General features: G+C 31.8%; 1 protein-coding gene across 5 annotated transcripts in view; it reads left to right on the plus strand.

Moving 5' to 3' along the window:
• Positions 1-15,000, plus strand: part of LOC122635861 (ankyrin repeat domain-containing protein SOWAHC) — a 230,070-nt gene that overhangs the window by 196,906 nt on the left and 18,164 nt on the right. For 4 of the 5 annotated variants that reach the window (XR_006328775.1, XM_043826534.1, XM_043826536.1 and 1 more), the window contains 2 exons: positions 3,061-3,065; positions 14,848-14,946. Coding sequence is in view for 4 of the 5 variants with exons in the window: in XM_043826534.1 (XP_043682469.1) it covers positions 3,061-3,065; positions 14,848-14,946 (104 nt within the window). In the remaining variant the exon portion in view is untranslated. The remainder of the gene's footprint in view (positions 1-3,060; positions 3,066-14,847; positions 14,947-15,000) is intronic. The other variant, XM_043826535.1, reaches the window with a different exon arrangement.

Consider the following 15,000-nt stretch of genomic DNA (forward strand, 5'->3'; position numbering starts at 1 on the left):
TCTAACTCGAGGTTACATTTTATCCTAAATAGTTCAAAAACTGTTTTAACAAGTCGCCATTACTTCGGGTTAATCCACGAAAAATCTATAAGTTATGTTTCTTTTAAGTCTTCTAATATTCTTTTTTAAATAAGTGAAAACAAAATTACTACTAACACAGCTCAGATATTCTAAATCGAGGTTACATTTCATCCTAAATATTTCAAAAACTTTTTTAACAAGTCACCATTACTTTGCATTGATTTACGAAAATAGAAATGTGCTGATCCATTGAAAAAAAAAAAAAAAGAAGAAGAATTCTCATAAGACGCGTGAATTTTTCAGCTACCGAGAAGTCATGCGATCAATTTAAGAGAAATTCAACCGTTAGAGTGAATCGTAGATAAATCGTTTTACGGTAGTCAGTTATGTACATTAGTTCTCTTTCCTTTACATTAACGTTTTCCTGAGAAACACAGGAAACTCAGGAAATTCAGGAAATCAGTGAGGCCGGGATTGCATCATTTAACCGTTTACACAATTAGTCAATTAGCCAGATAAATTCTAAATTCTCATGGAAAGCGTAAGTACTTGAGAACTACGTACTAAACGACGATACTCTCACGGATTTTCACTTCTAACGGAAAAAGAAACCTAAGGGACGATTAAACGAAATCGTTAAACGTCGTTGTTACATCCATCGAACCGAAGTAACGTTTGTGTTACAAAGATAATGGACATTCTGGCTGATGGCAATGTCTTGTTATTTCGTTTCGGCTCGACGAAGCCACCTGCGAAATAGTAATAGTTAAAAGCGACGATGAGAATGACACATTGATTTATATACATACATCCGTAATCGTTCTAAGTCACTTATCGTTCGTTTCATAGTTCTATGGAAAAAAATTTTTTCATCAACGTCGAATCGTCAATCATGATTCCAAATTCAAACTTTCTTAATAACTCCAATCATGTCGTCGAACAAAATTTCTCTCTTTTAATATAAATTGTACTCTCGCATTACATATCCCGTGGAATAAAAATTTTCCCTTTTTAATCGATTCCTGTCGATCGTAAAAATAATAAATAAATAAATAGATAAATAAAAATAGAAGAAGAAGAAGAAGAAGAAGAAAAGAGGATTCAAAATTTGTTAACGACTCAAGTAACCTCCATTATCGTGAACAATACAACGATCGCGTTAAGATCTCTAATCAAAATTCTTATTAACATAAAAACTCGTTCAATCATCGTATAAAATCCTCGTTATACAGCAGGCACCTCGATAATGGCATTGCTAACAAATCTTTATGCTGGTAATACACGCAGGAAACACGGTTCGTTATATCGCTTATCTAGAAGAATCGACTATCTAATATATTTAATCGGCAGAAATCTTATGAGATTAACAACAAGGAGGTATGACTAGATAAATAGAAAATAAGTAATATCGTTAAGTAAGGTCGTTGATACCGAAAGTTAAGTTTTTATATACATACACACACACACACACACACACATATATATATATATCCTTTAATTTCTCATCGGTTAGAAAGGTGTGGTCATGAGGTATAATTAATTGGTTATAAGGTAAGAGCATACCGTATAATTCAACGATAACGTTTATGAACATAACATAGTATATACATAGACACATATATCTATGTAACTACGTAAATACATATGTATTTACTTAGATAGATAGGAAAGATCGTTGCGTCACGTTCCACCATGTACGTTTCACAATCCTACAGACGGGCTCGGAACTATCGCCTTTTCTTGGGTTTTATCCTTTTGAAGAATCTACAGGTGTATTAAATGAAAGAGAAAGAGAGAGAGAGAATGAGATATATAGAGAAGGAGAACTCTCTCGCGATGTCCCGAGGGATAAAAATCTTGGCGGCAGTCACAGCTCGTTTGCGCGGATATCTCACAAAGTGAATTTCGGTTACAGCTCGTTTGCGCGATCCGACAGCTAGGTCTTTTATTATTTCCCTTATATATATGCACGTTTGCATCTACGTATATGTACATATATATGTGTGTGTGTCTATGTATATATATATGTATATATATATATATATATAAAACTAAGTAAGTTTACGTTTTACCTTACTATGTATTTATACGCGTATACTATATATAAGTGTATACGTGTAAAAGGAAGTGACGTCGATTTGTTAGACGGTAAGTTTCTTCTCTATCTCGTCGTTTTGCTGAGTGCGGATCGAAATTGCAGGCTCGATGGCCGAATGATAACATTGTACGATCGCGATCCCCCAACAAGATCACACTGTATTTTATCGACGTCAGTTAGGGAGGCGTAACAATGTTGAATTGAATGTCCAGAATCGCTAGAACTACAAGACGCGTGCCGACTATTTTTACTCCTCGTTAGAAATACCGTACGTATGGCAATGACACGGCAGTGCCTCGTAAAACAGCCACTTTGCGATCTGGAAAAAAAGTAAAGTAGAGTAAAAAGAAAAGAAAAAATGAGAATACCTTTAATCCACAATAATAAAAGCGTACAACAGAGATCGAGACAAGTCGAGTTTTACGAAATACACGGATTTCTTCTTTCGTTTCCGTTTTCGTGCTCGATGGATTTCGTAATCTATACTTCTTCTTAGGGATTTAAGATATTAAAGGGATAGAATGTAAAAATGTTTGTAAAGATCGTAAAGAGAAAGTTAATTAGAGATAAACCGATTAATCCTCTTATAACCACGTCTTTTCTATTTCTTTTTTTTCTTTTCTTTTCTTTTCTTCTTATTTTCTTGATTTCTTTTTTCTATTTTTTTTTTCTTTTCTTTTCTTTTTTTTATGCAAGTATCGTTTTCACGTGGGATATAAGAGATCGTGCTTATTCGGCGTGGAGATGAAATTGCCGAATGGAAAATAAAGAGAAGAAGCTGGTGGTGGAAGAATGAAACGATAGTAAAGTGGTAGAGGTAACGAATAAATCATAAAGCACGGCTCTTTCACGCTATGCTAATGACACCTCCTACATCCTGTATATATCCTTTAAGCGAGGCGCGAAAGTTCACTCTCTGTTATATGCCACGTGTATCTCTAGCTATGTATATATTCATCTTTTTCTTAGATATCATGGCAACACACCTTCTTGACGCAATTCTAGGAAATAAAAGATACTCTTAGTAGTTAGACTCTTAGTTCTGCACCTCGACATTCACGTATAGTATAGTCGGTACAAGTAAACACGGCAATGGAAATTAGTTTTTACTTGTTAGCTTGCTCGAGAATCAAAAGGATATATATATATATATATATATATATATATATATATATATATACATGTTCGTGTCAGATCTATATGGTGAGAATTTAAATAGAAAAGTTTTAACAACGGCAAGTTTTGATTTCACGTTTCATGTTTCTGAATCTTCGTCGTTTCGTTTACGAGACGAAATTATCGTTTAAATTTGTGATCTTAAAAAGAGATATAGAACACTTGTGACTCTTGATACTCAACACTGCTATTGAATATTTTCTTTATTAATCTTTTTATTAAGCTTATTAATCTTTATTAATTTTATTGAATTTATTATTTATTCAGTTTATTAATTTTATTAATCTTATTAATGTTTTTATTATGAATTTTTGTACAAGAGGATTTATGCTAATTGAAATGACAATTTCTTTTTATTTATATATATATATAATGATTTTTAAAATAAATTGTTGATTATTAATTAATTAATTAATTAATTAATTAATTAAGGGTTGATTTAATTTTTCAAATTCGAAATAAATAAATTTTAATAATAAACAATAATTTTCTTATCAATCTTTTTAATGTTAAATTTTTATCAAAATCTTTGATATCGCAGAATTTTATAATAATTTATAATAATAAGATAATAATTAGATATTCTTTTTAATCTGTAGTAATTTTCTTATTAATATCTTTAATATTAGATTTCTACCGAAACGGTTGATATAATTTATGTTGATATTTTTCTTTTTTTTTTATAATGATTATACAATCTTTTTTATTTGTAATAATTTTTTATTAATCTCTTTAATTTTTTAGGTTTCTTTCGAAATGGTTGATATGACATTTCTTTTATAATGCTCACTAATTTTCTCTTTGTCGAAATCTATAAACGATCAATTTTATACTCTATTGTATTTTATTGAATTAATCAATAATTAATTATATTCTAAAATATTTTATTGAAACATATAACAATTACTAAAGTGTATAATGGGTTAATTGAAATATATAAATAATTCATTTTATTATTAATTCATACTCTACAATCGAATTTATCTATCTATATAACACAAAATTATAAAAATTTTTAACCTTCTTTTTTTTCTTCAATCAGTATAAAATACAACTTCGTAAACTCGACAAACATTAACTTTCCATATCTACAAAAACTTATAATACAAACGCATTTACAAAAGAAAAATAAGAAATAAAAGAAATCAATTAAAACAAAAAAAAAAACAAGAAGAAGAAGAAGAATACATAATACATACAGATAAAAACCTATATGAATAATTTATATTTACGAGAGAAAAGAAAGAAATAAGAAAACAAAAAAACAAAAAAAAAATCAATTAAGAAAGAAGAAAAAGAAGAAACATACATAACACATACAAATATAAACTTATATGAATAATTTAATACCTATGGAATGAACGTAATACCTGGTATTACGTTCGAAATTAAACGACCACTTACATTATAAACAGTTTAACATTCTTCTAATAGATCTTTGATTTATCGGGAAACGCGAATCATTAGAATTTCATAAGCATAAAGATTATCACAACGGCAACGTATGTACAATATACATGCGTGTTTACGTGTCACGTCTTACGATCGCGATGCATGCCAGGTAAACAGCAAAAGAGAGAAAGAAAAAAAGAAAGAAAGACAGAAATAGATATATATATATATATATATATATATATATATATATGTAGAAAAAGAGAGAGAGAGAAAGATAGACAGAGAAAAGATGGAGTCTCTTGATCAAAAGGCAAAGACACGCGCCATCGAGCACGCGCCGATAGATCTGACATCTTGACGCCCGTCGGCCGTCGTCGTCTAGTTGGAAATACACGTGACCGGAGACTTGAGACATCATCCTTACACTTCTACAATTCAACATCAGCTTAGAATCCTTCTTAACCCTCTCTCTCATCGCGGAAGACACGCGCCTGATGACTTCCACTTCTACCTCCATCTCCATCTCCATTTCCTCCTTCTCTCCACCTTCTCCCCCACCTCTTCCTCTTCCTCTTCCTTTCTTTTTTTCTTTTTTCTTTCTTGTTTTTTTTTTTTTTTTTTTTTTTTGGTATTTCTTTTCCTCCCACACAGTGAATTTCCCGGAATCGAGTTTGGAGAGATCGAATCGACGCCGGGGATCGAGACGACCCACCGCGAATAACCACGAGAAATCGTGGATCTCTTGCTCGTATATGTGTACATTTGTATTTATGTGTTTTTATATATATATATATATATGTACGTACGTACGTATGTATGTGTATGTATGTATGTATGTATGTATGTATGTATGAATATATCTACATCCAACCTCTTTCTTAACTGTCTACGATCTTGTTCTACGTATGTACGTATATAAATATGTACGTGTGTGTATGTGGTGTGTGTGTATGGTGTGTGTGTATGGTGTGTGTGTGTGTGTGTGTGTGTGTGTGTGTGTGTGTGTGTATGTATGTACATATGTATACCTCCGACCTCTTCCTTAACCGTCTACGATCTTTACTGCGAATAAGATTGGCCCGACGAGTTAAGGGAATCTATGGAGACACTGGGGAATCTTATACCGGGACTTCGTTGATTTCAACGAGTACGAAACGCGATGCTTATGAGATATCACCAAGTTTATTGTTGATTATCTTCGTTGATCTTTCGATTGGATATCGAATATATAAGTAGGTGTAATATATTGAGTTAATGTATTTATGTTGATTATCTTTATTGATCTTTCGATTACATATCGGATATATAAGTATATATAATATATAATATATTGAATTAATGTAATGTATTAAGTATGTATATATATATAAACATATATATATATAATATATAAAACATTAAACATTAAAACATATATAATATATAAACATTGTTTTTCTTTCTATTATATCATTTATTAAATTCGTTATTTATTATAATATAATAAATAATAATATATAACTATAATATATAACTATAAATAATAATATAACTATAAATTTCATCTCTGTCAATTAATTTTATTTATAAAAAGAAAAGCTTTCATATTGCTATTAAGAAGGATATGAGAGTTATCGATAAATGATCGTCAAGTCCAATTAGTTCGATTAATCAAAGAAAAAAAAAAGGTTCTATTAATTGATACAATTTTTACAACGTAAAGCACGTTCCTATAATTGTATCTAAGTCGTTAATTTATTAAATTCGTTTTCGTTTATTGATTTTATTTGAGAAAAATAATAATAAACGAGGATGCGAAAATGTTGCAAAAAAATTGCTAATTCATGCCATGTTAGAATAAATTACAATTATAATAAATTACGTCTGGATTATACGTCAGGATTATATTCAAATAATTCGTTAAATTTTACTTGAATAATTTCATCGATAAAAAAAATTATTACTATCCAATAAATCAGTAACATGAATGATTAAAACTTTTAAAACTAAATAATCAAACTTTTGTTAGATGAATATTTTTTTAAATAATATATTTTCAGTATGTTTTTTAATATTTTTGGAACTTTAATCAGTATTTTAAATAAATGGTTAGTATTTATAATAAATCCAGTTAATTATTATACTAACACTTAATTCTTTATACTGATCGTTTATATTATATACTAATTAATATAATCTAATATATTGATCAGTATTTATAATTTTATTATAATAAAATTAAAAGATATTTATATATATATATACTGACGAATTTATTTTACAAAATACTTAACAAAAAATGAACTCGTAAAAAATTCTTGTCTCATAACAAACATACTGAAAACAATTAAAAAAAAAAAAAAATAGAATTGAAGAATTTTTAACAACAAGAAGTACGTTCCATAGTTCAATCCAAATTACTAATTTATTAAATTCATCTAAATTAAGATATTATGCACGAAAGAAAAAGAAAATCTTATCCGAAGTAGTATTAACAGAAATATGAAAGCTCACAAATAATTATTAAGTCGTGATATTTTATAAAAAATTACGATATTCTAAAATAATTTTTCTAACAAAGGGAGTTTACAAGATTCAAAAGATTTCGTCAGGGTTGCGTCTAATTCGTTCAGTTTAATTATTAATTAATCTTATTCACGAAAAGGGAATACGAGAAGTTGAAAAAAAAATCATTAAATTATATCAAACCAGATAAAACTGCGATAAGTTAAATTTAGAGTTATTTTTGTGACAGATTTATTCGTTCAATTCATTTTTATTAAGAAGTTATATATATATATATATATATATATAAGTAGGTGTAATATATTGAGTTAATGTATTATATATTATGTAATAACGTATTATATATTAATGTAATATATATATATCCAAAAAGTTAAAAAAAAGAGATCTTAATTTTTTAAAAATATCTTTATTGGAAAAATTATTAAGAAGATAAAGGATCGTTTTAACTTTCTTGTTAAAAAATATCTCTCAAAGTATAGACTAACCAAAAAATATTTAATATGACCTTTTATTAAAATAAAGTAAATTAGTTATAAAAAAAAAGGAATCAAAAATTGTCTTTTTTTTTTTGGATCGTCCAGGTGTACGTAACAATGTGTTGAACAATTTCATCCACAAAGAAAACAATTCTCTATTAAAATCCATTATTAACACAGGAATATTAAATCTCCAAAAACGATTGTTAAATTCATATGATTTGTTAGAAGAAAGTTAAACAAGAATTCGATTTTTTTTTAATATTTTTGTTAAGAAGTTTAAAGAGAACTTCTTTGTTAGAAAATATTTGTCACAGTACACATTGCCATAAATATTTCATACTTTATTTAACATTTATTTTATTTTAATAAGATTTCTTATTAAAATAAAATAAATTGTATTCAAACAAGAATCACAAAAATTGCATTTATTTGAAACATTCAAATGTACATGTAACACTTTGAATTCATCCACGAAAAAAAAAAAAAGAAAAGGAAGAACAAAGTCTGTATTAACATTTGCTAATAAACGTACCAATATTAAAACTACAAAAACGATCATTAAACTTATATGACAAGTTAGAAAAAAAAAAAAACAGTCCGAAGGAGTTAGAAAAACAAAAATTCGATTTTTAAAAATACTTTCGTAAAGAGAAGATTAAAAAACAATTGTAGCTTGAACGAATCACCTAGAACAATTTCATTCACGAAAAAAGAAAAAGAAAGAAGAAAAGAGAGAACAAAGTCGGTATTAAAATTTGCTAATAAACGCAGCAATATTAAAACTTCAAAAACGATCATTAAACTTATATGGCATGTTAGAAGAACCTGCGATCGGTTGGAAAAATTTTGGCCGACGAAGTGTACGTTCATGGGTTTGCGTCTTGCATACCAACCGGCAAGAAGGTCCCACGGGATTCAAGGAAAGAGAAGAAGGTCTTCTTGCTTGAGAAAAAGAGAAGGAAAGAGAAAGAGAACGAGAGAGAGAGAGAGAGAGAGAGAGAGAGAGAGAGAGAGAGAGAGAGAGCAAGAGAGAAAGCAAGAGAAGAAGGTTCGCCAAGGAGGACGGTGGACGACGGCCACTAAATATTGTGTTCGCGCAGAGAATACAGCTCTCGGGACACGTGTAAGCGGGGCGGCGGGATTCCGTATGAGCAGATCGGCCCGCCGATTATACGCTAATTCAACGCAAATTCCTTCCCGGAGATATCTGTATCGCTCGCATACATCAGAGCCCGCGGTAGCTGCTGGTTTGCTGCTGGCTGCTGGCTTGGCTGCTGTTAGCTAGCTGCTGGCTGCTAGCTGCTGTTACTGTTGCTGGCCGTTGCTCCTCCGACCGGCTTAATCAGTACCCACGAAGAGACAACTATATAGCCGCGACTACATAGTTTCGTGTGCGTACGCCTAACACAGGTTGTCTTACGAGAGGTGCGGAATCCGAACGAAAATAAGAGTCTTCTTGAGGGTCTCTGTATTCGAACGAACGGCAACTGTGCGGAATAATCGGAAGCTAAAAGCACACTGTTATCTTCTATAAGACTGTATTAGTTTCTCATCCTCCTTCTTAGTAAACAATAGATATATATATTATTCTCTGTTTACATTATTCTACCGAGTTTTAGTTCGATCGTTTAGATTCCATTAAACTATTCAATGCTCGTGTTTATTATTGATCGAATCGAAGAGAAAGGAGCTAATTGAAATCTCTCGAGCTATTCATGAAATATTTCAAATGGATATTTTCAAGCTAGGGATGGAATTACGAGCTTGAATTCCATGCGTTACCGTTCGAATGGAATTCGAATATCTCGCTAGAGGGAACTTTGAAAGATTTTTCATAGATTTTCTCACGTACCACTCTCTCTTTCTCTTTCGCGCGCGTGCTCGGGCCGTCGGTTTTATTCTCTTTATTTATTTATTTTTTTTTTTTTTTGTATTCTTTATCCAAGAATAGAGGAAGAAGAAAAAGGAAATAATAAGAATTAGGAGAATGCTACCGTGTAGCCAAGAAAAGATATCCTTCGCACACGCGGAGTCCACCGAAGAGGATCTTCGGGTCCAGAACGCAGGAGCGAAGATATATCACGTTGTCGGCCGACATACCATTCTTTTGCGGCAGAACCGTGCCGACACTACGCACAGGATTCACAAATTAAGGAGCGCCAAAGTCCGCGGCATGCCGTAGGTATGGCGCTATCGCGCTTCATAAAACTTCGTTAGCAGGCTGCAAGTAGACGGCAGCTCTCGAGCGTACGACCCCTACGTACCTAGCTATATATATATATATATATATATATATATATATATGCATATCTATATATATATTTATATATATATACAATACATATACATAGCTGTATATATTTACGTATGTATACTTACATACGTGCTCGACGTAAACGTTGACGATGCTCCGGTACGTTGCCAGGACCAACAGGGAGGAAAAAAAATAGAAAGAAAGAAAGAAAAAAAAAAGAAATTCATTTCATGTAACCCTCCATGAGATCCTCGCGTCTTTCGAAGTAACTTCGCATTAATCCGATTACCCTCGACGTCCCTGTTCTCGTCGTCCATGAATTTTTTCCTATTTCTTAGTCTGCGTTTCCGGTGTTGTATGTTCCACCATCATACTGCTCACTGAGAGAAAGAGAAAGATAGAATGGGTGAGGGAGGGTGAAAGAGAGAGAGAGAGAAAGAGAGAGAAATAGTCGTTTGGACGTTGCTGAGACCACCGTCTTTCTTAATCGGCTGTAATTAGTGTACTCGCAACGACGACACGGTTGTGTACTCGTTAAGACTCGCGGGTGAGGCTTTGATGCATTCGAGTTGTTACCTTGAGATTGTACTATGCGTCGTTTGATTTCTTTCTCTCTTTCTCTCTTTCTCTATTTCTCTCTCTTTCTCTTTCGTTCTATTTTTTACATCTGATCTATCTTTCATTTTCGATATAGTATCGTTCTCGTCGAATTCGTCGAAGTATATGTAACAGAGATATTTTAGTGGAGACAAGTTCGAAGAAATTAGAATGAATTTAAAAATGTATTTATTAATTAATTATGTATATATTGATTATTAATACAATGAGACAATTAATTGGCAAATAAAGTGAAATAGAATATAATTAAGAATGTAGTAATTAATTGATACAATGATACAATTAATTAATAAATGCAACGAAATTGTTTTAATTTGGATTGTAGTTAATTATCGATATAATGAAACGATTAATTAATAAATACAACAAAAATTAAATTGATTTAAAACGTATTGATTGATTCATACAAGTGAAATAATTAATTCATAAATAAAACAAAGTTGATTTACTTTGAAATGTATCAACTAATTGTTTACTAATGAACCATTAATTAACTTAATAATTAGTGTTATGAAAATAAAGAAAAAGAAAACAATTACGGTGCATTGTTCCGTATCTCTTCAAATTTTCCGTATCTCTTCAAATAAATTTATTTTCTTCTATTTCATTAATTCACAATATTTAATCTAAACATTATATAATAAACATTAAATCTAAAATGTTGATAATTTGAATGAAATAAAATGAAAATAGTTTAGAATTATTTAATATTCTTACTATTCAATAATACAAAATTAACGTTAATGAAATTTCATATGTTAATATGACACATCCTATTCTATAATCTCAATCTTAAAATCATATTAACTGCAATCGAAAAAACAACGTCCGTTATATATATATATATATATACATATAAATACAAAATATTAAAAGAATTATAATAATTTTAAAGAAAGCAATAATTTTAAAAGAAATAACTTTAACTCAAATTTTTGTTGATTCGATACACACACACATACATTCATTCACTTACTCACTGACACACTCACATAAATATTCGAATATATTAACGTCAAATCAATTCTAACCAGTTGTAGTCTCGTACTTCGGAAAGGGAAATGTCCCGTTCGTCGAAGTCGATATAATATTAGTCGGCCACGTGGCTCTAATATCTCGTATCGCTACATCTACCATATATTCTACCAATCCTCCATCGCTCGTTAATTTACAGTAGAGATATACATATGTATATATATACATATATATATATATATATATATATATATATATACACACACAAACGTACATAAACCGTTAACGATGAATAGAGGACCAAAATCGTACATAGAAAGCAACGACAATTCGATGAGTACGACGATGAGTGCGGAAGCATAATTGAGGGGTGGTAATGGCGATGATATTACTTAATAAATAAAACAAAAATGAAATTGATTTAAAATGTATTGATTGATTCATACGAATGAAATAATTAATTAATAAACAAAACAAAGTAGATTTAATTTGAAATGTATCAACTAATCGTTTACTAATAAACCATTAATTAACTTAATAATCAGTGTCATGAAAATAAAGAAAAAGAAAAAGAAATTACGATGCATTGTTCCATGATGTATCTCTTGAAATTTTCGAAATGAAAAGAGAAAGAAGAGAGACAGAGAGAGAAAGAGAAAGATAGAATTGAGGAGTGGATTAAGCTCACAAACATGAATTATACTGGACGATATACTGGTGAAAACGTGCAAACACGTATATACGTACGTGAAAGTGAGTATGTAAGTGAAGTAGAAAAAAAAGAAAAAGGGAGAAAGAAAGAAAAAGAAAAAGAGAGAGAGAGAGAGAGAGAGAGAGAGAGAGAGAAAGAGCTCGCGCGCGAGATTCTCGTCATTAGGTACGTAGCCTCGTTAGGATGAGTTTTTCCAGCGCTAATGAGCTTGCCTGCAGGTTGTCTCCATCGTTGCAGAGGGTCCACAACGTATAGTATTCGCGAGCATGCGCAGTCCGCACACGTTACCGCCGTCGGACCCTCGTCCATACGCTTGCTTTCTATGACGCCCCCGCATGAATCTGAAGAGAAAAAGAGAGAAAGAGAGAAATAGAAAAAGAGAGAAAGAGAGACAGAGAGAGAGAGAGACAGGACACTCGTTTTAATCTAGCCTTGGACGTTGCTGCTCGCGTTCTCCCTCGTCGTCCGCGTCGGCGACGTTAGCGCGAGCGGTTTGCCGACTTTGCGAAAATTAAAACGCATGTCTCCGTGGATTCAACCACGACGTATGGTTATCCTCTTTCTCTCGTCTTTCCGTATTACGCGTTACGTTTCTTCGTTACCTTCATTCCAACCGTGATATCATTTTCACGTCACGATGTAACGTGGACCTCTTTCTCGTCGTACTCTTTTTCCATCCCTATCCAACCCCTTCAACTCCTACTCCTCCTCCTCCTCCTCCTCCTCCTCCTCCTTCGTGTAAACGAGAGGAGGAATATATATCTTGATTAACATTTCTTTTTCTTTTTATTTTTCTTTTTTTTCCCTTTTTTTAGGAGGTTTTCTTTTTTCTTCTTCTTCTTTTTTCTTCTCTTTTTCTTTCCGTTTGTTTGCTTTTACTCTCTTTCTTTCTTTCTTTCTTTCTTTCTTTCTTTCTTTTTTCTTCTTCTTTCTTTGGCTTTCTCTACTAGTTTTGTTGCTTTTGTTTAGATGGTAATGTTATATTTTATTGGAGACTTTTTCGAGTCCTATGCTGTTCTCAGCCCATCCTTTACGAATCTGTTCCAACGTGTGACGTAGATTCTATTGTATATATTTTTTCAAATGTATATAAAAGTGTATTTTAAATGTATAAAAATATATGTATGTATCAATGTATTGAAAATATATTTGAGAATACATAAAATGTATTTTAAAAGGAAAGAAAACGCGAAAGAAATCGATCTTTGAAATAATTTTATTCGCGTTGTAATATGGAAATAATGAGCAAGAGAATTGATCGTTGCAATAAGAAAAAAATAATTTTATTCATATATATATATATATATATATGTATATATATATATATGTATATATATATATATACATATATATCTTCTTAATCTTTGTCCGGAATCGTGCCAAGAATTTACGTACCAATACACGTCTTTCCAACTAGAGATATCTCTCAATGGAGTCACTCGAATTAAGAGAGTAATTTGAGCACGGCCAAATTCAACTTCTGGCTCGTTCGAGGATCCACTCGAGTTATTTTCATTTTATTATATTCATTTTATTATATTTTATTATCACTTTTCTTTTTTCTTCTTTCCTCTATACCTTTCTAATCCTTTCTCTCTCTCTCTCTCTCTCCTTCTCTACTTCCTTTCCCTTCTTTTTTTCATTAAAAAAAAATTAAAAAAAAATATATATATATATATATATATATATATATATATATATCTTAATCTTCGTTCGGAATCATGCCAAGAATTTACATACCTATACGTCTTTTCAACTGGAGAGATCTTTCAATGGAAGTCACTCGAATTAAGAGAGTAATTTGAGCACGGCCAAATACGACTTCTGGCTTGTTCGAGAATCCACGGTTATTTTTTCTTTTTTATTCTTTTTTTTCTATTCCTTTTTTTTTACTTTTTCTTCTTTCTCCTCTTCCACTATACCTTTTCAACCACCTCTCTCTCTCTCTCTCTCTCTCTCTCTCTCTTTTTAGTTCCACCCCACCATCCCACCCTTCCACTTCGCTCGTTCCTTCCTCCTTTACCCCCTTCCCTCCTCCCCCTATCCTAACCCAACTCCTTCTCATTCCTCTGTCTTATTTAACACTGTAATCGACTACTCTCAAAGTGTATCTTCCTTCTCTCGGAGTGCCGTACGACGTCGCCATTCATCCCGGTCCGTCGGGATGCTAGACGTGGTTAATTCGCAAATATTTCAACGTGTCTCATGTCCCTTTCTGAAAATACGCTACAGCTGCTCGCGTCTTGTCTACACGCTGGGCCACCGACGCTCGACTTTCGAGTTCTCGAAGTTTCTTCTTAAAAAACAAAAAATAAAAAAAAAAAAAATTTATTCCTGAATACACATTCACCACCTACTTCTACCAACAACACCGTTCACCATCATCGTCGTCATCGTTACCACCATCACCGTCACCATCACCAACCACCACCATTGCTACCATCATCATCGCCATCTTCCTTAACCTCCTCAACCCTCTTAAACCTTCTCCTTCTATCTCTCCTACACTTTCTTCGTTTTGAATAATCATCGTTCTCTCCCAAGCTCGCATTTATCTCTAGCTTGGACCTACCATGATTCTAATCCTTTTCCCTCATTATCTTTGTTGCAGACGGCTTTGCATTGGGCCGCGAAACACGGCGACGAGAACATCGTCAAAATGATTGCTGGCACGTACAGGGACTACATCAAGGACGTGAACGTAACTACGGTAAATATCTATGAATACATTTGATTAAATGTATATTCTGTAATATGAAATTAT

This window comes from Vespula pensylvanica, chromosome 19, assembly GCF_014466175.1.
Source record: "Vespula pensylvanica isolate Volc-1 chromosome 19, ASM1446617v1, whole genome shotgun sequence".
NCBI classification, from domain to species: Eukaryota; Metazoa; Arthropoda; class Insecta; order Hymenoptera; family Vespidae; genus Vespula; species Vespula pensylvanica.